Raw genomic sequence first — 22,179 nt, 5'->3', positions numbered from 1 at the left:
CTGGAAGCTTTTTCTTCCCACTCAGTCCCACAGCCTGCTCAGAGGTACATTAAGCAGCACTCAAAGAGAAGCACCTGCCCTGGAAGATGCTGTAGTTCCCACTGGCATCAGCTCACCAGCAAAAGTCTAATTGTGCATCAGGGCTTGCACTGAGCACCCTCAGATTTATCCCCCTTCCCTGCCAACAGTGACAACATTTTCCTCAAGCTTTGCCCATTACCTGCAGTTAAGTTTTCCCAGGTTAGATGTAAGATCTAGCATATCATACCTTCAGAACATCTCTGTGATTATTTTATTGCAATTTCCTAAAGGGCAGTTACTCCTCAGGTCATTAGGAGAGCTGTGGCAATAAAAATAAATTAAATAGTTTTGTACAACCCAAAACAGTATTCAGTATAATACAAGTTCTGTTTGAAGATGCCTCCCCCATGGGCACAGAGCCATCATTGAAGTCTGACAGCTGCATGGCCATGACTGACTTCTTTATAGTAGAGGGAAGCATATGCATATAATTATGTCAGTGAGAAATTAATTAACAATAAACTTCCTTACCATTGCAGCTCAATCTGTACCCTAGCATATGTGATAATTCTATGATTAACACTGATCTGCTTTTCAATTAGGATGCTTTGTACAAATTGCTTCACAAATCCTGCTAGAGGATCTCTGCATATCAATTCAGAGACAAATCTGGCTCCTGGAAAGCACCAGCAGCCCCTGCAGGCATTGCACAGCTCAGCTGGGCATTGGGATACACAAATCTCTGGCAAGCACCAGGCTTTGCTCATGATAATTAATTCAAAACAGAAAGGAGGAGTTGCACAGTGCAAAGCTTGAAGGCAAGTGCTTGCTTTGGGTCAGCTGCTCTTTGTTGGAAGGGGCTGTGGTTGTGGAGAGGCCCTTGGGGTTTGTTTAGCCACAGCTTGGATTGTTCCAAGGAAGTGCTTGAGGGCTGAGTGGCAGGTCACGAGGGTTACGGTCACTCCATCAACAAACGCTGTGGTGGCATCCTTAGAAAGCAGCTGGCTGAGGCCATGGGTGTCTTCTGGAAGAGTTCTCTCCCAAAAACAGGCCAGGGAGCACTGACCAAGTTCAGAGAAAGGGAAACAGTGCTGTTTTCCTTGGCCATTCTCCTCCTTTGAGGCTCTAGGAGTGCAGCTCTGTTTTATCCAGGATGACAACAATCGTGTGGTACAGTTCTTTGGCCTGTCAAAACACAAACCAGCATCAATCACTCTTTGCCCCAGAAAGAGCTGCTTCCCCTAATTAAATATCCCCATAAATCAGTTCCCATAATTAAATATCAGCCACGTGCTGGGACCAAGCTGCACTTCAGAGCCTGGAAATGCAGTGTCCCCTATAGGAATGTGTTTTCTGTTGACAGAGTGACAAAACTACCCTTGTCCCCTTAAGAGGAAAGAAGCCCAGAAGTTTCTCTCCTCAATTGGGTAGAAAGACATCTCATAGACTTAGGAGACTTCACCTCAAACTTAAGGATGGCCAATTGGACAGAAACCAAAAAGTCCTGCCTGGGCAATTTACTAGAAAAAGAAGACAACAGAGAAACTAATGGCTTTTGTGAGGTGTTTTACCAGGAGCAAGATTCCCCCTCCTCCTCTGGGACACGAGAGAGGAGCAGCAGCACCAGCCCTCAGCAGAGGCCCAGCCGGGCAGGCAGGGCAGGTTGGGAGGTGCCAGGGGGAGGCTGCAGGCCCTGGCTGATCTCACCTGAGGCAGTTCCAGCCACAGGGCCCTGGGGCTGTCGGGGGAGCCGTAGTGGAGCTCCAGGCCGGGAGGGCCCCCGTCGGAGAGCGGCCTCAGGGTGCGCATCCTCTGCAGCTCCCTCAGGGCAACCACGCGGGACACGGCCTGCCAGGGAACAGCCACCTCAGGAGCAGTGCCCACAGGGAAACCACTGATTCCCACCACAGGTCACCTGTGGAAAGCTGAAGGAAGGTCTGGGGCACAGGGTGGTGTGTGCAGGATACAGCCCTGGAACTCGCACAGGATTGGGACAAACAGGAATGTGTTCTGCATTTAGTTTTGCTGTGGACTGTGCTTGTTAGCATAAACACTGAACCCACAAAAGAGCCCATGGCAATAATGCCTGTGGTACACTCTCTTGCTCTGCCCCATCAGACAGTCCATGAAATGTAGGATAATCCACATCATACACTATGCCTCCCCATCAAAAACCCAAACATTATCTCCTAAACGGAGATAGATGCTGTTGTCAGAGTGGCTGTGATGTCCAATCTCTTCCTTCACAAATCTTCTAAAGCCACAGCTCATATCTGACAGACATCAGGGGGGATTGTCTGGCATACCTGGGTGGTGCCATCCACCACAATGATCTCCTCCTTGTTCACACCAAAGAAACAGGGCACAGGGATAGTGTCATCACTGATTCTCTCCACTGTGAAGATGGAGTAGCCAAAGAAAGGCAATCTCATCACGTGCTCTAGAAGACAGCAAAAAGTGGCCTGAGGACAGCAGCTTTCAGCCAGCAATTTACTGCACCAGCCTGGGGTGGTCAAAGCTGCCAGTGTTCCCAAGATTTACTACATTAAAAATAATGTTGACAACTTCTGCCTCTCTCCCCAGCTTCTGAGGCTCAATTCTCAGTGGTCTGGGTGGATGTTCTGTCCTTTTCTGACTGGAAAACAGACATGCAGCCAGAATATCAATTAAAACACAGCTTGTACAGAGCTCTGAAAATCCACTGCAGACTCCTACAAGAGATGGAACTTTACCATGATCACCATGCTTGGGAACAAGATCTAATCCACAGTGAGAAGCTGTCAGGGAATTCCACTCTCATTCCAGGCTCCAAGAATCATCAACAAGCTCATGAATTGTCCCAAAAGTGCATTCAGAGCAGCTTCCAGAAGCTGAAACAGCAGAGGAACTGAGGCAGATGTGGATGTCTCCTCACCTATGAACTGGATTTTTGCCTCCCGTGGCTGCAGGGGCTGCCTGGTTCTCAGCAGTGTGGCCACGTGGCTGTGCAGAGCCTTGGGGCTGATGGAGGCCTGCAGGCTCTTGGGGGTGTATTCCTTCAGCTCTTCCCTGTGCCAAAAAACAGATTCCAATTCACCCCCTGCCAGATAAAATCAAACATTTTCACAGACATGTTTTATGAAAAATCCTTTCATTAGGATTTTTTTCTCCTGAGAAGCCTCAGCAACAAAATGTAAACATTGATTATCTGCTGCTGTGGAATGCAACAGGCGCATCTGTGATTGGTCTCATCTGGTTGTTTCTAATTAATGGCCAATCACAGTCAGCTGTCCAGACTGTCTCGGTCAGTCACAAGCTTTTGTTATCATTCTTTTTCTATTCTTAGCTAGCCTTCTGATGAAATCCTTTCTTCTATTGTTTTAGTATAGTTTTAACATAATATATATCATAAAACAATAAATCAAGCCTTCTGAAACATGGAGTCAGATCCTCGTCTCTTCCCTCATCCTGAGACTCCTGCAAACACCACGACAAAACATCAGCCAGGGGATTAAGGGGAAGGAGGGGATGGGGCAACAACTTTCCATTGTACATCTGGGAATGAGGGTCAAGGGGGAGAGGAAGAGCACAACAGGTGATGTCTGCTTTGGGTAAGGTGGAAGGAGCCATCAGAGACACTGAGACCACCCTTGTCCACAGAGAATTCAGCTGTGCACCACTGACCAGTGCATGGAGAGAAATCCCTCCTTTGTGGAGACAGCAAGAGCTCCTCAGGGCCATTTCCCTGCTGCTGGTGCTTGAAGGGGATCTGATGGAGGCATTACCTCAACTCCAAGTCAAAGTGCACAAGGAAAGGAAGGAGTGACAGTGAAGTGGAGCTTGGAACTGCAGGACTGAAGGTTTCCAGTATCCAGGGACAATTTTGTTCCCTTTGGACATCTCACTACAGATTTCAGGTGTCCAGGGTTGAAACCTCTGACACTTGTGAGAGAGAACACAGGAGGATTCACCCAAACCATGAGCTCCTGCTCTTCCTTCTCAGTGTTACAAATCCATGGCAATCAAATGAAATGACCACGGCACCCCCATGACCCTCTGTGTTTTCCAGAACTGGACATTTCTTAATTATCCAGAGAGGACTTCCAGGTACCTGCCCCTAACCCCTGTGGTGCCTATGGCCACCACAGAGATCCCCTCTGCCACAGACATACCTGGAGGGAGCAGAGTTCTGCTGCTCCACTTTGGCCCAGTGCTGGAACATTGCCAAAAGGGCCACCTGCATCTCCATTTCTTTATTCTGGTTCAGCAGGATCCTCCCATTCAGGTAATCCCACAGCACCTGAGGGACAGCACAGCAAAGAGTCCTTTGTTAAAGCTGCCAGAGGGTACAGGCAGGTCTGGGCAATGCCAGGCTGCACAGAGCCACATCCTGCCTTGCTGATAATGCAAAACAAAGGCTCTCTGAGCTCAGGAAGAGCCTGGGGAGCTGCACAATGTGTGGAACAGCAGTGCTCCAGGCTAAGGCCACAGGCACAGAGCCTTCCTGGCATCCATAGCTTCAGTGCTCAGTCACTCCCAGAAACAGCACACAAAGCCTATCAGCCAAAGCCCTCCTGCTTTTCCAGCCCTTTGGGACACTCCTGCTGGCTGGGACACCACCTCTGTCCCTGCTAGGGAGGGTCCTGCTCTTGCTTACCTGTCCATAATGGACATCTGTGTAAACTTGGTTGTCAAAGTGCAGAGGTGTCCTCCAGATGAGCCTGCGTAAGGTCACGGTGACCAGCATGTCCTCCAGCAGGTAATCATGGAGATACTCCTCCAGTTTTATTGGCCTCACCATTTTACCTGCATGACACAGAGAGAGTCATCCATCCTTCTTGGGGGAGTGGCTGGGACTGGAGCCTTCCTGCCCACCTCAGTTCCCCCCTGCCCACCTCAGTTCCAACCATCAGCCATTCCAAAGGGACACAGAACCCCACACCTCTTTCAGGAACAAGCAACACAGCCCCTGAGAAGGATCAATCTTTAACCCTAATGCAGAGGGAAACTGCTGAAGAGGACCCTCCCAGGAGGCAGCAAGGGTGGAGGAACTATTCCAAGCAGGAGCTGTGATGCTCCTTTTTGCAGAGGCTGCTGGAAGAGAGAAGCTCCATGCTGGTCTCTACTTGCCGAGATTTTTGTCGTCACTCCTGATAGCAAAGAGAACAAAGTCCTGTGTTTCTTGCTGTTCACCTATTCCCATCTGCTCACAGATCTCCTGTAAGAGCTCCTTGGCCACCTGAAGCAAGGAGAGAAGGAAATGAGTACCCTGACCAGGCAAGCCCAAGAGGAGGCAGACACATTCTTCCTTGTCAGATAAGGGATTTCCCTGGTGCAGTATTGCAAACATCTTTTTATGAAAAATCCTTTTCTTTGAGATTTTTCCTCCTGAGAAGCTGAGAGGCCTCAGGAACAAAACGTAAACAATTATTATCTGCTGCTGTGGAATGCAACAGGTGCATCTGTGATTGGCCATCTTGGATGTTTCTAATTAATGGCCAATCACAGCCCAGCTGGCTTGGACAGAGAGTCTGAGACAGTTGCCTTTGTTAACATTCCTTTCTATTCTTAGCTTAGCTAGCCTTCTGATGAAACCTTTTCCTCTATTCTTTTAGTATAGTTTTAACATAATATATATTATAAAATAATAAATCAAGCCTTCTCAAACACGGAGTCAGATCCTCCTCTCTTCCCTCATCCTCAGACCCCTGTGAACACGGTCACAGTGTGGCTCAGAGTCCAGACCCCTGAAGGAACTCCCAGCTCCAACTCACAGTGAATGTCCTGATCCTGGTGAGGTACTCCAGGCCTCCAGGCATCAGCACCACCAGCCGGCGGGCGCCGTGTCCCTTCTGCAAGGACAATGTCAGGCAGGCAGACATGCAGGGTCCCATCAGCCCCACATGTCTGTCCCTCCTTCCCCCTCCCTGCTGCCCCTGCCTGCCCACAGCACCTCCCTTTCCCTGCCCACTCCATGGCCTGCACCTCCCAAGCTCCTTCCATGCCCACGCTCCATTTCCTCTCCTGAAACACCCACTGCCCGTCACACTGCATGTGGCACCTCCAAAGGCTCTTCCCTGTCGCCCTTGCCCCCTGTCCCCCACCTCCCTGCCCCCATACCAGCAGTGCCTCCATCTCCACAGGGAAGGGGAGGTGCCGGCGGCCCCCGTACAGGAAGTTTTTGCGCAGGTTGCTCTGGCAGATCTTGGCTATATCTGCAGGAAAAGGAAAAAGCTCCATGTGCTGAGCCAAACAGAGAACCAAACATGGTGTCCTGTGCTGTTGGGTCATCCTGGATGGGTTGAATTTAACTCCTTGTCTTAGGTTGCAAAATGTGGCTGGGGGTGTGTGTGTGTTCTATCCCCATCTGTCAGAGCTGGGGCAGTTCTCTGCTGTCCTTGGGGCAGTTTTTTCTTTATCTCTCCCACACCAACCCTCCCTCCAGGAGATCTCTGCTGTCCATGGCCACTGAGTGTCCCTGCAGGGCTGATCCAATCCCAGCATCCCATGGGGAGATGCTCCGCCCAGGGGAGGAGCCAAGCATTCCTACCTGGATCCAATCTGAGCCTGGCACAGCACAGCAGCCTTTGCCCCCTGCATTGCCAGAGGAGCAGCTTTCTGCTGCCCTGCATGGCCAGAGGGAGCCCAGGCCCATCTGCAGCAGCCCTGGAGCTGCAGAGGAAAACTCCCCCCTTGTGCAGGATCCCTGCTGCAGCAGAGCCACAGCTGGCACTGCAGGAGGGCTGAGCCCCCATGGCATGGGGCTGGGACACCCCCTGACACACAGGGGGCAGGGCATGGTCTCACTCCATCAGTAGTCTTGTTTTTTGTACTATTACATTTGTATTTTTTAAATTTTCCTCATAAAGAACTGTTATTCCTACTCCCATATCTTTGCCTGAGAGCCCCTTAATTTCAAAATTATGATAATTCAGAGGGAAGGGGTTTACATTTTCCATTTAAGGGGAAGCTCTTGCCTTCCTTGGCAGACACCTGTTTTTTTGTTTTTTCAAACCAAGACACCCATGGTCACTGGTAGGAGAGCAAAGAGACTTGACCTCACTCCCACCCTACCAGGACACATCCAAACATGACAATGTTGGGACAGAAGAATGACAGGAGGGGGGATTAGATCTGGAATATTTGCTTTACAGGACACAAACGGTCTTACCATGGTGGGCGCTGGATGGATCACTGCTGGCCAGCTGCAGGAACTTGGTGGCATAGGGCATCAGGATTTTGGAAGGCAGGAAGTACCCAGTGAGCAGGTTTAGGAGCAACCAGCCCCGCAGCTCGCTCTCCCTGTGGATCAGAAAGGACTGTGGGCACCTTGGGACAATACAAGCTGCTCTGAGCAGCTCCAAGTGAGCTTGTGCCCTTCTGAACACCTCTGGCAGTTGGCAGAAAAGGAGGTGTCAGCCCTTGGTCAGAGGTTTCTTGTGCTGAGTAAGAGATTGATTCAGTTATTCCAACAGCAAGCAAAGAAAGGGAACAATCAAGGTCACACCACCTCCCAGGGCAGTGTGGGGCCAAGCCAGGCCTTGACTGGTGTTCATCAATTCCCCAAGGCTGGGAGGAGGAGATCAGGGCTCTGAGCAGCACCACGAGCAGGAGCCACCAGGAATGTTTACTGGTGCCCAGATGGATCAGCAGCCAGAAATATAAGGAAAAATATCCACTAAAGTGAAAATGCCAGACCCTGTGACTGCAGAATTTCCTGAGTGCTCAGCAGGAGCAGCTGGGGACAGCCCATCATGAGGGGACAGCCTCCCCCTGGCCGTGCTGTCCCTGCAGCAGATGGTTCCTCCCCAGCTGTGCACACACAGCAGCTGCCAGGGCTGGTACTCACTGCTGAGGGTTGTGGGTGACCTGTTTGATGACCTGGCAGTAGATCTCATCGTGCAAATTCTCCTTCTCCTTGCACAGCTGCATCCAGAGAGGAGAAAACAGCATCAGAGAGGGGATGAGAGCATCAGAGACATCCTCTGTTGCAGACATCTCTTATGAAAAATCTTTTCTTTGAGATTTTTCCTCCTGAGAAGCTGAGAGGCCTCAGGAACAAAATGTAAACAATTATTATCTGCTGCTGTGGAATGCAACAGGTGCAGCTGTGGTTGGTCTCATGTGGATGTTTAGAATTAATGGCCAATCACAGTCAGCTGGCTCGGGCTCTCTGTCTTAGCCACACACTTTTGTTATGATTCTTTTCTATTCTTAGCTTAGCTAGCCTAGTGAAACCTTTTCTTCTATTTTTTTTTGGTATAGTTTTAATGTAATATATATTATTAAATAATAAATCAAGCCTTCTGAAACATGGATACAGATCCTCGTCTCCTCCCTCAACATGAGACCCCTGTGAACACGGTCACAATCCCCAGATAATTCCTGTGCCTTTCCTCTTCCAGCTTCAGAGCTCTGCCAGTTTGGCTTAAGGTTTGGGCTTTGCAGCCTCTGGTCTCCAGTGCTATTTAGGCTCAAAGGAGCAGAGAGCAGAGGCAGGTTGTGCTCTCATCCCGACAGTGATATCCAGGGGAACCATTTACATGCAAACCCTCCCCACAGTCTGTTTCATCTCCCTTCCTCGTGCAGGAGGTGCCATTATGGCTCTCCCTGCCCTTCTCCTTCCCAGCAAGGTCTTGGCCCTCCACTCCCATTGGTGCTCCTGCACTTTCCCCAGGGGAAGCTCACAAACCTGAAGGATTTCATAGATGCACTGGACCTCAGCCTGGTGCTTGTGTTTTGGCTGATCTCCCATGAACCTCATCAGCGCTGCAAGGCAAAGCCTGGCCTTTAGTCTGAGCTGGGGTGGTTCTGCCATGGGGCTGGCAGTGGGCAAGCAAATGTCCTGAACACTTCTCTGCTGTGACAAGGCTTGCACTGGACAAGAGGAGTCAGCCCAAAGCCCAGGCAGAGTGTTCTGGGACACTTGGAGCTCCAGGCAAAGTCCCTTTTGCTAGAACGTTTCAGCAAGCACACAGGGGCCTATGAACTCAGAAATGCCTTGGAAGGGGCCCTCCTCACCCAGTTTCCCCTCCCACTGTGCCCCCCATGTCTGTGTGTGCCCACCCTGCCCACCCCACTCCCCTCTGCACTGCTGTGTCCCAGGGAGCTCCTTCCTTACTCTGGAAGTTCTTTGTAGCCAGCTCGTTCAGCTCGCTGTCAGAGTAGCGGAGCAGAGACGCCTGGATTGGGACCTGCAGGGCCAGAACACAGGGACAGAGCAGGGCTGGGGGTCACACAGGGCTGGGGGTCACACAGGGCTGGGGAGTCACACAGGGCTGGGGGTCACGCAGGGCTGGGGGTCACACAGGGCTGGAGGTCACACACTTGAGCTGCCAGGACCCCACAGGACACCTAAACTTGTCCAGAGACTGCAGGCAAGGATCTGTTCCTTGTTCATGTGGGACAAAGCCAGAGGCAGGGCTGGAGCTGGAGTCTGGCTGGGCCAGGGGCAGAGGCTGAGCTCACCTTGGTGTGCTTCACCAGCTCAGCCACATCCTTCTTCTCAGCAGATGTCCCCTTCAGGCCCTGCCTAGACAGAGGAGAGGGAACATGTCCAAGAGAGTCCAAGAAACACCCCCAGAAGGAGCCTGGGGTGGGTCAGGCTCCCCAGGTCCTGTTTGGGAAGGAGCTCAGGCTACTCACACGGACTGAGCCTCTCGGAAGTAGGCGGTGGCAAAGTCAATCATGGTGTAATGGTCACCAGCGGGCACTAACATGGTGCTGGTGGCTTCTGGTGTCAGGCTGAGGACAGAACTCTGCAGGAACACCACCAAACCCACCCTAAAACATCAGCTGAGGAACTCTGCAGTGTGTATTCTCAGCTGCCAGGCCTCATGTGTGTGTGGTGCCTCCCCTCCAACACTGTGATGGATTTGAGTGTCTCATCTGCAAAGACTAAGCCCTCATCATCTTCCCTGTGCCCTCAGAGCTCAGACACTCCCAGAGCCATGGCAGCCCCGCTGAACCCAGCCATGTGCCCTGGGTGTCTCTCCCCAAGGGCTGCTCACCTCCCTGCTGGTGTTCCTGCTCTCTGGGGGAGCTCTGGTGCCCTTTCTCTGCTCCCCCCGTCTGTCCATGCTGCTGCTGAGGTAGTCAATGGCAGGAGCCAGCTGCACCAGGCTGGTGGGGAAGAGACCACAGCGGCCACCCGTGGAGCCAAACTGCCACCCTGCAAAAGGACAGAGAAAGGGTCATGAAGCAGGGCAGCTGCCAGGAGAAACGAGCACTGAAGCTCTCTGCTGGCAAAGGAGAGCATCAGACTCACCAGGTTTTCCTGCATTCTAAGGAAACACACACACACATATGTATATATAACATGTATTCCTATAACTGAGGCAACTGGGTCAAGGCTTGTCTGGCAGAGCTGGAGGCTGATGATGCCAGCCCCCCCTGTATTCCTCTGGTTCTGGCACCATGGATCCAGCAGGCCCTTGGTCCTGGTCCTGCCCACCCCAACACTCCCCCTCACCTGGCTCCACGCCCTGCATGGGCAGCAGCTCGATGAGGTCGCCCTTGTTGAAGCTGAGCAGGCTCTTGTCGTCCACGATGTAGCTGCGCAGAGCCACCACGTAGTTGGTGTCCTGGGGAAAGGCCAAGGCCGGGTCAGATCTCATCCCAAGGATCATGGCACCCCATGGACAATCTCTGTTTCATCAGGGAAACCACCTTCATTCCCTACCGCCCTCCAGCTGCTGCCTCACCTGCCTCAGCTCCTGCATGAAGAGTTCCACCATGTCCTTGATGCACGGAGCCTTTGGAGAGTGCAGGATGAGCTGCTCTGTCTTCAGGGAGAACTCCAGGGAGTTGCTGCCTTTCATCTCCACTGACAGAACCTCTGCAAAGCTGGAACACAAGCCAGCATGTTTGGGATGCAGAACGTGGGGATGGGAGCCCATTCCAAGGACTGGGAATGGAGACATGCCTCAACATTCTCCATTCTCCAGCTGCTCATGGCTTTCACCCTGAGGAGCTCCCTGTGATGGCACACGGGGCTGATTCACCCCCAGAGCTCACTTGTTGTAAGCAAAGCTCAAGGCAGGAAGGAAAAGGAGAAGCCAGACTCGTTAAAAGGAGGGTCAGTGAGTCACAGCTGGCCTAGGGGAATCCTAGAGAGCACAGCACAACTCAGAATTTTCAGCTCCTCCATCCAGCTTGCCTCCAACACCCTGCCAGACACAAACTGTCCTGCAGCAGCAGCCAGGGCCCTTTTGCTCACCCGTAGCTGCGTAGGATCTTGAGGTGCTCAGGATGGTATCCAGCTGCTTTCTCCACCTTCAGCAGCCTCATGCCCCGGTGAGAAACACCCAGGAGCTGCACATCACTTCCCTTCTCACCCTGTAAGGGAAGTGCAGCACAGAGAACCAAAGGCTCCATCCCACCTGCACAGGTGGCACCAGGGAAAGGAGGTGCCACACGAGGGGTGTGAAACCCTGCAGGGTATGGAAGGTACAGAATCCCTGCAGTGTGGCCAGGCAGGGGACAGAGAGAGTGAACTGGAGCCACAGCTAAAGCAAGCCCAGGGGCTGGTGAGAGAATCAAGGCTCACCTGAACTGGGAAAAGGCGGGAGAAATAGTTGGCCCAGTTGTCCCGAGCAGCCACTACAATCCTCTTCTTTATCCCCTCCTCCTGGATGGACTGGGCATTGCTGCCAACTCGGAACTCCACTGCAGGGTCACAGAACAGTTACTTGTTTAGAAAGACAAAGGTGGCCAAGTCTCCCTCTTCCCAGGGATTCTTTCCCAGCAGTCCCTCTGTGCTCACAGCACAGCAAACTGTGCAAACCCAGGGCACCACAGGGAATATTTCTCTGTCTGCTCTGGGGTGCCCTGACCCCCAAGAGAGCACTGACTTTGACCCTCATTCATGAAGAGTTTCCTAGACTTCAAGATAAACTGGAATCCAGAAAAGTGTGAAATAGATTATAGAGAGTAGTGTAGGTGTATCACTTGGTGAGAAATTGAGGTTTTGGGGTTTTTAGTGGGTTGTGGATGGAAGCAAGATGGAGGGCACAGGGTTTCATCCTGGGTTTCTTCTTTATGCTCCTTCTCCCTTTTTCTTCATGGGTTTGGGTGGCATTTTGTAATTGGGTGGAAAAGTCCCCATTGCAGCTCTTTGGGATCAGTTATTGGGTTAAAAGGGAAAATAATCCAGGTGTCAGTTCTAAATTGGATAGTTTAGTCTTAAAAGACCTTGTAACAAGAGATTGTTGGCCATTTTGTGCCTTCTAATGAAAAGCTGCAGAACTCACAGTAGTGAGACTGTTTTACTGATAAGAAATAATAAACACCTGAGTCCAAGCATGAATTACTGTGTCAAGTGCCTTCAATCCAGACCCAGAAAATCCAATGACTGGTACCCCCACAGCAAACCACATGTAGAGGGGAAAGGACACTTGCATACACCAATCTACTACTGGTTTCTATCCCTTTCTCCACAAAGATCATGTCAGAGATGACAGTTGGAATTTGAAACAAATCAAAATCCTATTCTTGGGCTTCAGTTTCCCCTCCCCACAAAAAAACATTTCAGAACTACGTTTTTCTGGCTCACCGAAATTTCAGGGAATAAACAAACATTCCTACACTGCACTCTACAAATGCGCCTTCCTGCTGCAGTGACAAACAATTCTCCTCTGCCCTTAGCACTGACTGAAAGGCTTGGAGGCCAGTTTTGCACTCCAGAGCAGAAGCTGGGATGGGCACAGAGGGGAAGGGGTGATGGGGCTGGTAATTACTCAGCAGATCCTTCATCTTGCGCTTCTCCTCCCGGGAGATCCGGAAGCTGGACTCGGAGAAGGTGTCGCGGATGATCTGCAGAGCAAGGGAACAGAGAGGCTGCCATTGCAAAGGCCACACCTGGCAGTGTTGTAATGATGTCACAATGCTGATTGATTTCTCCTGAGGTGTTTTAACCTGTCTCACTCTAGGTAGCAGTTAGAATAATAAGGGAAAAGGAGAACTTGCAGGAAAAGTAAATAAAGGTGTTACAATAACCATTATCCAAAACAGTGGTATATATTACTTTTGGAATAGCCCTAGACTACTTCTTCAAAGTCCTAGATTAGATATTTGTTTACTGAATCCCAGTCTTTAAATAAATACAAGGGGAAAAGTAATGAAAAGTTGCATGAGCAAGGAAGTCTTCTGTAAAAATGTAGTAGGTCATTTTGAAAAGTGATGGAATAGTCAATTTACTGAAGCACTGATATTATATATGTGTTTTTCATTAATTTTATGACTAGACATAAAACCTGCTGCCAAAAGTACCCTGGTGGTAAGCAGGTAATGTTCATCATTAAGCTGTATCAAGCAATAATAAAAGTTCTTTTATTGTTGTATAGATAGCTGGAGCATCTGAGGCTGCTAAGCTGAGCCTCAGAGAGGAGTGAACAGGGATTGGATGGATCTGGGGAAGAGACTTGCACTGCTGGGGATGGAGACGTGCAGGTAACTCATGCAATGTAATTATGGAGTGTTTTGTCCCCAGAGAGACAGCTGGCTTTGAGCCACACTCCGGTGCTTACCTGTTCACACAGCAAGTTCAGACAGTAAGGGTGGCTGAAATTTTCTTTGGGGTAAAACACCTGCAAGAGGAGGGCAATAGTGGTGTTACAGATATTGCAGAGGTAGCTCCTGGGGATGTTTTGCAATTCATATGCCCTGCTGCCAGGAGGAGTGAGTTCATCTCCAGGCACAGGCAGGGAGGAGACACTGAGAATGTAAACAGAAGGACCAGGAGTGAAGAACTGTCGCAGACATTTCTTCATAGAAATCTTTTCTTTGAGATTTGTCTATTTTCTGGGAAGCAGAGCTCCAGAAAAAGAATGTAAACAAATTGTTATCGGCTGTTGTGAAATGTGGCAAGTGATCCTGTGATTAGCTCATCTTGCGTGTTTCTAACTAAGGGCCAATCACAGGAGCAGCTCAGGGGAGATTCCCTGAACACAGAACTTTGTTATTCATTCCTTCTATTCTATTCTTAGCTTAGCAGCTCTCTGCAAGCTCTCTCCTTATTCTTTTTAGTATAGTTATAATGTATTATATATTATATATCAATAAATCAAGCCTTCTGATCAAGAAACAAGATTCTCGTCCTTCTCTCACCCAGTGACCTCCTCAAGTCACTGTAATAAAGAACCAAAACCTGAGTGCTCAGACCAAGGGATGAACCCTGGTGAGTTTAGCACACTCTCCAATACTTGATTTTCATCACATTTGTACTGTTTTAACAGGAAAGCACCAGGCAACAACAAACTCAGTTTTAGATATCTCAGTGCTCTATAGAGGGAGGAAAGGACAGGCAGAGAAACTGAAACACAAGTGTCAGCAAGGCAGAGCAGGACCAGATTCCCCATGACATGATCCCCTGCCTCCAACTCCTGGGTCTGTGATCCCAGAATTATCTTTGTGCTCTGATCTTACACTGAGTGCCTGTGACCAAATAAACCCATTTTAACCAGAGATGGGACGAGCTCCCCCCAGCCAATCCTCAGCTGAGGAACTGAACCTCTTTGCGCAGAAAAATTTTCCAGGCAGGGTCAATATAGGAGAAGCTGACGCTGGTGGTGAGCTTGTACAGCTGGGTCTTGATCCCATCATCACCTGCCACTGTCACAGCAGAGTCTGTGTGGGGAGAAAAAGCAGTGAAGATGGGCTCTGAGGGTTACAAGGTCCTTTCCACCCCCCAAAGACCTGCCAGGAGAAAAGAGACAGCTCCTGATGGAATATTCCTGTCAGGGAATCTCCTGAAGCACAAACCAGTCATTCCCAGAATTTCTGGGAATTACACTTCCACTGTCTAGCCACAAATTCATTGCTAAGAACAGAAACCCTCCAGGCACGGGGAGCACTCAGCCTCCCACACGAAACACTGCCCCAGTGCTTGAGGTTGGAGACACAGGTTTCACTTTGTGTCATTATAAACAGGCTGCTAAAGCTTTCAGAGGGACAGAAAAGTTCTCCCCTGAGCTTGGAGGCTGCAAGGCTCTGGTTCAGGGCACCCAAAACTAGCACCAGATTCTCTCTCTGCAGATGTGTTACAGACAGGCTCAGTCTGAAGGCAACTGCTCAAAGTTCTCACTTTATGAGGTAGGAATGTCTTTATTTAAGCACTTCCAGCTTTCAAAACTTCAGAGTCCATAGACAAATAATGTTGTAATTCCCATGCTTCAGCTGTTTCTATATCCCTATTCCAAAGCATGAAGGAATTTTTCAGGCTAATGCAGTAACTTTGATTTACTTTCACAGGACTTCCTAAAGAATAATTTTTTAAGAGAGGAAGAGGTAACAGGGAAATTCTTTTATAGCAGGGAAGTTGCTGCAGGATGGAGTCCTTCAGTAATGTGTTTGACTGACTGCTCCTTGCAGGGTATGAAATGTGATGCTGATGAGAATTTTAAACAGCTCGAAATACCTTGATACAGGTATCCAATGCATAAAATGAATTGAGGCTCACACTGAAATTCAGAGGCAAAACTAAGACTGAATAACACTTCCAAACTACTGCTGAGAAGTATTAGCTCTACTTTTTTAAAATGGGCAGCATCCAAACATTCTTTATGTGTCCAAGGTCTCCCAGGCTCAGCTTCCCTCTGAGAAACACTCCCTATTCCTCAGTCTGTCTCTAAGGTCCCTCACCAGAGGGAAAGGTGAAAGTTCTGGCTTCCCATTGCTCCCTGGTCTAAAGTCCACCCACTAATTGCTCCTTTGATAATTATGCTGCAGGCAAACAATAAAAGTATTGTGGGCTGGACCTTGATAAAGCTGTAGCCCAAGGACCTTTCTATTTTTAGCTGCATTTTTCAGAAGGGAAGAGTTAAGAGCTGGGAAGTGCCACGCTGGTTTCTGGGCCAGGCTGGAACTGTGACATCTCTGATTGCTCACAGATGAGATTGCAGCACCTCCCTGGTGGCACACAGCTCAGTCCCTGGCACGCTGCCTGGTGCCAGGACCTGTGCCAGGACTCTCTGGGCTGGTTCCAGCCCCATCCCCTCCCTGCCCTACCAAATCCCACATGGGTGAAACAAATACTCACCATTCCCTGGGGGTTCCTGCCAGCCTTGGTCCTCAGGGGTTGCTGGGGGAAGAGGGGGAGCATGAGGGGCCTGGGCAGCTGGGGGGGCACCCTCTGGTTTGAAGATGGATAAGAGGGGCAGCTGCTTTTCCTTGATAGAGCTGGAAGCTGGGCCTGGCTTGGGCTTGACAGGTGGAGGTATTTTCTTCTCCTGTGGCACAGGAGATGGCTGCAAGACAAAAAAACCCTTTGAGCCATTCTTTCCCTGCATTGCTGGGCTCTGTCCTGACACTGCTGTTCTAAATCATCCTGTGGCAGCAGCCCCTGGAGCAAGACCTGTGGGAACAGCCCACCACTGCCTTTAGATCAACACAAAATCTACAAAGAGATGATCAACCAAACCCAGAGGACCAAGTATTTGAGATCAAAGCCTCCAGTTTGGAAAGGAAAAAAGGATGTTAACAAGCCAAAGCCTTGGTGCCCAATGTGGAGAACATTTGGAGCTTGCTTCCACATCAGCCTTTAGCATCTCACAGTAGGATTTGCTGCTCCAGAGCCTTTTCTTCAGGACCTCAGATGACTTTACAGACTGGAACCAGTCTAGGGTGGGCAGGAGCATGGTGTGAGCTCCCAGCTATCTCACAACCCAACCAGAAATGACCTGGCTGCTGCTGCAGCACCAGGGGGATCCCAGCCTGCTGGAGATGGGATGAACAGGCTCTCTCTGCTGAGCTCCTGAAGTAACCAGAGAGCAAAGAACTCACTGATCGCTGAGGTGAGGGGTTCATCATTCCCAGCTTGGCCAGAGCCTCATTTTTGGGGTCGTTCTTCTTTATAAATGGCTTGGATACTTTCCTGCAAGGGAACATGGAGCAGCATTATGGGGTTTGGGCATAATGGAGCCACTGGCAGAGCTGAGATAGAGAACCCCCATGTCCCCCCTGCCCACAGGGGATCCCACACTCTCACCTGCTGGGCTGGATGGGCTGGGGCTCGGGGGCTGGTCTGCTCTGGTACATTTTGATGATGTTCCCGATCTCATGGCTGGGTGCAGGACGCTTCTCTGGGCCTGAAGGCTTCACTACAGGCGGCTCCTTCTTTGGTTTTGGTGTCTCCTTTTTTGGCTTTGGCTCAGGAGGTGGCATAGGGGAAGCAGGAGCTGTTGGGGTGAGAGCCTTAATCAATAGTCGAGCAAACACACAGGAGAAATCCCTTCATCTCACTTGATCTTCCCTTTCTTTCCCTCTGATGCTGACTACCAATGGCCTGACATTCCTCTTTCCTCTCCTGTCAAGATGCAGACTCCCAGAAGAGTCAGATCCTTTCCTCCTCTGCCTAAATCCTGGCCTGGTGTTCCTGGGAAGGTCTTCCTTGTCAACCTGCTTGAGTCTCCACTGCCCAACATCTTACCTGGCTCTGGTTTAGGGACAGGCTTCTCTTCTTTTCTCTTCTCCAGCTCCTCTTTTTTCCTCTTCTCCATCTCCTCTTTTTTCCTCTTCTCCATCTCCTCTCTCTTTTCCTCCTCCTCCTCCTCCTCCTCTGTTGGCTGGGGTTTTGCTGGAGGAGTCCAGGTTTTGCTAGGTCTGACTTTCTTCACTCGGATGTGCTGCTCTCCTGCATAGAAAGGGGAACTTGAGCTAATCTAACCCAAACCAAACCCTGGCACTGATGGCACAGTTCTCACTCTTGCCTCAGTCAGCAAGAACCTCTTTGCTAGAGTGAGGGCGAATGTCTGAGTCACATGCCCAGAGATTTCTAGAAAACTGGCCCCACTACAATCACAATCTGAATTGGAGCTAGCTGAACAGGAACCCCAAACTCCATCAGCACACACATCACCAGCAGCTCCTGAACAGGAACCCAAACTCCTGCACACACATCACCAGCAGCTCCTGAACAGGAACCCCAAACTCCTGCACACACATCACCAGCAGCTCCTGCAGGGATTAGCTGGATTTCAGACAGGGAGACAAGAACACGTGGGCATGCCAGGAAGGTGTTCTGATGAGTGAAATCCCAGAGTGGCAGACACTCACCCATCTTCTGGAAGTACTCTCTCTTCTGCTGGAAGGTTTCCCGAGGACAATCATCATCCTCACTGCTGGAGAACTCCTCTTCCACATAGTCATAATCCTGCAGACAGTGCACAGCTGGTTTAGTTAGCACCAGCCAGCAGTAGCTCTGCAGTGCCCTTCAGCTCAGGGGTGATTTTGTCTCAAACTGTTCTGATCTAGAACCTCTCCACACCCAGGAGTGTCCTGGTAGGTCAGTTTCTAACACAAGGAACCCTCAGCCAAGCACAGAGAAGGAGGATTATGTTAGAGGCCCAACACACTTTCCTGGATGATAAAGATCTCAGAGTAATTAATTCTCCTGTGGAAAATTTCAGCTTAAATGAAATGAATTGGCCAACCCTGCAGCCAAACCTCCACAGAGCAAAAGCCACTGAGGTTTGATCCTTAGAGACTCAGCAAGCAGAGTTTGAAAGGTCTCAGTATCATCAGGAAGCACAAATCTCTGCTCTCCTCTCTGCCAAACCAGGGCCACACAGGGATGGACACAGAGCAAACACCAAACACAAATTCAAACCAAATCCACCACTGCTTGTTTCTCATACCAGCTCTTTGGCCTTAGCTGGTGGCTCTGGAGACCTTGATGGTGCTGCAGCAGCCTGGCTGCTGGGAGGCTTCTTGGGTTTGGGGAGAGTGGCTGGGGCTGAGGCTTGGGCTGGGCTGGAGGCTCTTGGCCTGGAGTTCTCAAGGGACTTTTGCTGCTTCTGCAGCTCCTGCTGCTGCTGCTGCTGGGAAATGGTCATGGCTTGAAGGGTCATCTGCTGGGCCTGGGGAAGGAATTGCAGTGTCCATTAGCTCTAGGCAGCACAAACCCAGCCATCAGTCACAGCCTGTCCTGTTTTTTCACTGTTAATCAATCCCAAAACATCCACATAGTGCACAACAAATTTCCCAGTGTGTGGCCAAGGCATGCCCAGGGAGTCTTCTCCCACCTGGCCAAGGATGCAGAGCTCCTAACACCCCTCAAAGGCTCAGCTGCTGGCCTGGGGCTGCCCTGCACTTACAGGGCTTTGCACAGAAAGCAGAACACTGCAGGCCTGCATCTGTAGCAAATCCCAGCTTAAAACCCATGGGAATTAGAGCTGAATCTTCTCAGGCCTGCTCCTGTCTCTGCTCCTCACTCACTGATGGTGCCTCAGTGTTCCCATGGACACAAAGGGGCAAAAAAGGGCTCCCAGTTTTGCAGCCTTAAATAATGCCCACTTTATAGTGGGGATTAAAACAGAGTTCACCCCAGCACGTGAGCCCAGAGTGACACAGGGCAGGCCCAACGAGGAGAGCTGGGCTCCCCCTCCAGGCACAAACACCAAGGTGTGGCTCTTCCCCAGTCCCTGGGGCCCTTCACTCACCATGAGCATGGCCTGCTGGTTGATAAAGGCTTGCTGCTGTGCTGCCAGCTGGCTGGGATCCACAGCTGGAACCACGGGCTGGGGCATCATCATGGCTGTGGAAGAAAACACACATATCTTCAAAATCCTACAGTGAACATTCCCCACATTCACCTGACACTGAAATGCACAGGTGTCACTGACAGCCCCCTTCCACCCCCTCCCCTGTGCAGTTACAGAAACTCTGCTATTACCTGGCATAGGTGCAACCCCACCAACCCCTGGCATCATGGGCATGGCTGCTGGCATCCCCATCATGGAGGGCATGGGCTGGTAAACTGGTGTTTGGGTCATTCCAGACAATCCTAGAGGCATAAGAACAAGTGCACAGTGCTTTGGAGAATCCCAAATGAGAATATCCTGAGCAACCCCAGAGAGCACTTCTGGTGCTCTGCACATGCACCAACCACAGCAGGACACAGCAACACTCAGGTGGAAAAAGGAAACCTAAGAAAAATGTGTGGCCTGCCAGATTTTAAACAGCAGTATCCAGACTCTCTTTCTGCAGCCTAGCTTTGGACACCACCATTCTTCATGATTAAGCTTATAAATAATTCCTGCCTATGTATGATTACAGAGACTTTCTCTTGAGGACTGGGCAAAGATCTCTGGGGCTGGGACTGTCACCTTGGTGTCTTTGTAGTGGGTGGCAAGGCTGGATGAACATTGTGTGTCATGGGGAGGAGCTGTGGGGAGACAGGAATTCCTCTGCTCCCAGCAGTCAGGTCCCATATGGGGTCACAAACCAACCCCACTGAGTGTGAAGGCAGCAGAGCAAGGGGTGGGGGGTCAGACTCAGCTGTAAGGAGTCAGCACCCAGCACAAATCTACTGGATCATTATGTCCTCACCAGTGAGAATGGCCCTGGGGTGATCATCACACATCTCCCTCATCTAAAAAGCCAGGTAAGTGACAAGCTGGCCTCAGGCCAGTGATCTGTAACAGGGCTTGTCATGCCCCAGAGCCTCTCCAATAGCCAGGAGTAGTTCCTGTCTCAGGAATGACTGAACTGGACATTCCTCACCTTTCTGAGACTGCTGGGTGTGTTCCTACCCCTGCAGATTCAGATTTGTCAGTGTCATTAATATGTTGGTGTTTGACTCCACCCTGCTGCAAATGCCAGAGTCTCAGCTCCACAGAAATGAGGAAAAGCAAAGAAACCAAACACACAAACCAAAACCTCTTCAGGGTTCAGACTTACTAACCCAAGGAATAGCTACAGATGACAGGAAGTTCTGCAAGGAAGTAATAAAAAAGATTAAAACCACCCCTGATAAAGGCAGCAACTGCTCTGTGAAAGCATGGGGTGAATAGAAGGTGAATACATGACTTACAAATATTTGTCTAGGGAAGAGGTGGCCTGGGTCAGAAACAAGATACCTGCTGCCTTGACCCCAAGGCCAGCTCAGAAGAGACATTACAAGCACAACAAAGCAGCTCCCTTATCTGACACCTCTGCAAGGCATCTGTCTCACCTGGGAGAAGGAGTGCAGCCTGTGCTAAAGCCCAGTGCTCTGCATGAACCAGCTGAACATGCAATAATTAGCATTTAAGGGGCTCCCTGACTGGTGCTCACTGAAGGTGATGTAGTCCCAGGTGTCCCCATGGCCTTACAGACCTGTAGAAGGAAAGATTCCTCTCTGTGTGGGGCCAATCTTCCCACCGCCTTTCATGCGTCTGGTGAGATTCTCACTGTTCTCCATATCCTGCATCAAAATAAACCCAAAACAGTTATCTGAGCCCAGAGGGACAGACTTCCCAGAGGGAAAGACATTCAAATGTGTGTCTGAGCTGTGCAGGGGCAGTGAATAGGCAGGAAAACCTTGAAGGACTCACAGGGACAGGAGGGCTGCAGAGAGAAGGCAGGAGGGAACATCAGGGCACTTACAGATGCTCTGGAGCTCTGATGCAGCACAGGGCTGAAGAGATCATCCACATAGTGATCCAAGCCCACAGGGACCCTCAGGTCATCTCTAAACCTTGGATCTGGGAGCAGAGAGAAGTCTGGTGACAAGGCAGGTAAGAAAGCTTCCCCTGCCTCCAGTCCCTATTAGTCATGGTTCAGAGTGGAGTCTACAACAAGAAGAATCACCTGACTCCCCCTCTGCCCTGATGCCCTGGCTGGGGCCCACCTGGCCCTTCCCAGTGCCAGCCACAGTGCTGGGCTAAAGCTCACCTGGATGGAGACCAACAAGCTCTGGAGGGAGGCTGGGTGGGGGGAAGGCAGGGGCCTGGATACCTGGGGCAGGAGGGATCCTGTTGAAGAGGAAAATGAGATGAGAACCAGAGTGCTGGAAGATGGGTGGCAGGGCCATGGGTGGTGGGGCAGGAGGAGCAGGTGGCTCACATGTCCAGGTCAGAGGGCTGCAGGATGCTCCTGTCCCTTTCTGGGGTGATGGGGTACTCAGTGGGGGCCCGGGAGGAGCTGAGGAAGTTGCTGGTGTCCTCCATCTCTCCAATGAGGTCCAGCACAAAGTCACAGCCCAGCAGGTCCTGCCACGTGTTGCCAGTGAACATGGAGACAGACCACCCTCGAGTGTTCTTGTCACAGCCCCTGGGAGGGCAAAGGTGTCCAGGCAGGCAGGGGAAAGGGAGAGGAAGGAAAACATTACATTCCGTTTCTTCTTGCCTTGTCTATCCTGTCTTAAATCCTTTAGATTTAGGTTGTGAATCAACTATTAAGTGCCAAGGGTTAGAAAATATT

At 50.5% G+C, this 22,179-nt stretch overlaps 1 protein-coding gene across 1 annotated transcript in view; it reads right to left on the bottom strand.

Moving 5' to 3' along the window:
• Window positions 1–117: 117 nt before the first annotated feature.
• Window positions 118–22,179, bottom strand: part of MYO15B (myosin XVB) — a 47,190-nt gene continuing 25,128 nt past the window's right edge. Inside the window, exons 33-67 of the mRNA XM_064728885.1 lie at window positions 21,823–22,029; window positions 21,652–21,731; window positions 21,364–21,461; window positions 21,094–21,181; window positions 19,670–19,780; window positions 19,437–19,531; window positions 18,633–18,854; window positions 18,052–18,148; window positions 17,426–17,629; window positions 16,985–17,174; window positions 16,780–16,870; window positions 16,037–16,244; window positions 14,510–14,625; window positions 13,527–13,586; window positions 12,738–12,813; window positions 11,549–11,667; window positions 11,219–11,337; window positions 10,704–10,845; window positions 10,472–10,583; window positions 10,011–10,171; window positions 9,646–9,758; window positions 9,469–9,532; window positions 9,122–9,194; window positions 8,693–8,769; window positions 7,850–7,926; window positions 7,172–7,302; window positions 6,121–6,215; window positions 5,775–5,852; window positions 5,131–5,239; window positions 4,658–4,806; window positions 4,173–4,300; window positions 2,936–3,069; window positions 2,328–2,461; window positions 1,729–1,869; window positions 118–1,206 (exon numbers count right to left, since the gene is read on the bottom strand). Of these exons, the coding sequence (XP_064584955.1) occupies window positions 1,147–1,206; window positions 1,729–1,869; window positions 2,328–2,461; window positions 2,936–3,069; window positions 4,173–4,300; window positions 4,658–4,806; window positions 5,131–5,239; window positions 5,775–5,852; window positions 6,121–6,215; window positions 7,172–7,302; window positions 7,850–7,926; window positions 8,693–8,769; window positions 9,122–9,194; window positions 9,469–9,532; window positions 9,646–9,758; window positions 10,011–10,171; window positions 10,472–10,583; window positions 10,704–10,845; window positions 11,219–11,337; window positions 11,549–11,667; window positions 12,738–12,813; window positions 13,527–13,586; window positions 14,510–14,625; window positions 16,037–16,244; window positions 16,780–16,870; window positions 16,985–17,174; window positions 17,426–17,629; window positions 18,052–18,148; window positions 18,633–18,854; window positions 19,437–19,531; window positions 19,670–19,780; window positions 21,094–21,181; window positions 21,364–21,461; window positions 21,652–21,731; window positions 21,823–22,029 (4,159 nt within the window). The 3' untranslated portion in view covers window positions 118–1,146. The remainder of the gene's footprint in view (window positions 1,207–1,728; window positions 1,870–2,327; window positions 2,462–2,935; window positions 3,070–4,172; window positions 4,301–4,657; window positions 4,807–5,130; window positions 5,240–5,774; window positions 5,853–6,120; window positions 6,216–7,171; window positions 7,303–7,849; window positions 7,927–8,692; window positions 8,770–9,121; window positions 9,195–9,468; window positions 9,533–9,645; window positions 9,759–10,010; window positions 10,172–10,471; window positions 10,584–10,703; window positions 10,846–11,218; window positions 11,338–11,548; window positions 11,668–12,737; window positions 12,814–13,526; window positions 13,587–14,509; window positions 14,626–16,036; window positions 16,245–16,779; window positions 16,871–16,984; window positions 17,175–17,425; window positions 17,630–18,051; window positions 18,149–18,632; window positions 18,855–19,436; window positions 19,532–19,669; window positions 19,781–21,093; window positions 21,182–21,363; window positions 21,462–21,651; window positions 21,732–21,822; window positions 22,030–22,179) is intronic.

This window comes from Zonotrichia leucophrys, chromosome 18 (genome assembly GCF_028769735.1).
Source record: "Zonotrichia leucophrys gambelii isolate GWCS_2022_RI chromosome 18, RI_Zleu_2.0, whole genome shotgun sequence".
Lineage (NCBI taxonomy): Eukaryota > Metazoa > Chordata > Aves > Passeriformes > Passerellidae > Zonotrichia > Zonotrichia leucophrys.
Note: the sequence above shows the minus strand (reverse complement) of the source record. Positions and strands in the feature narration are given on the sequence as shown.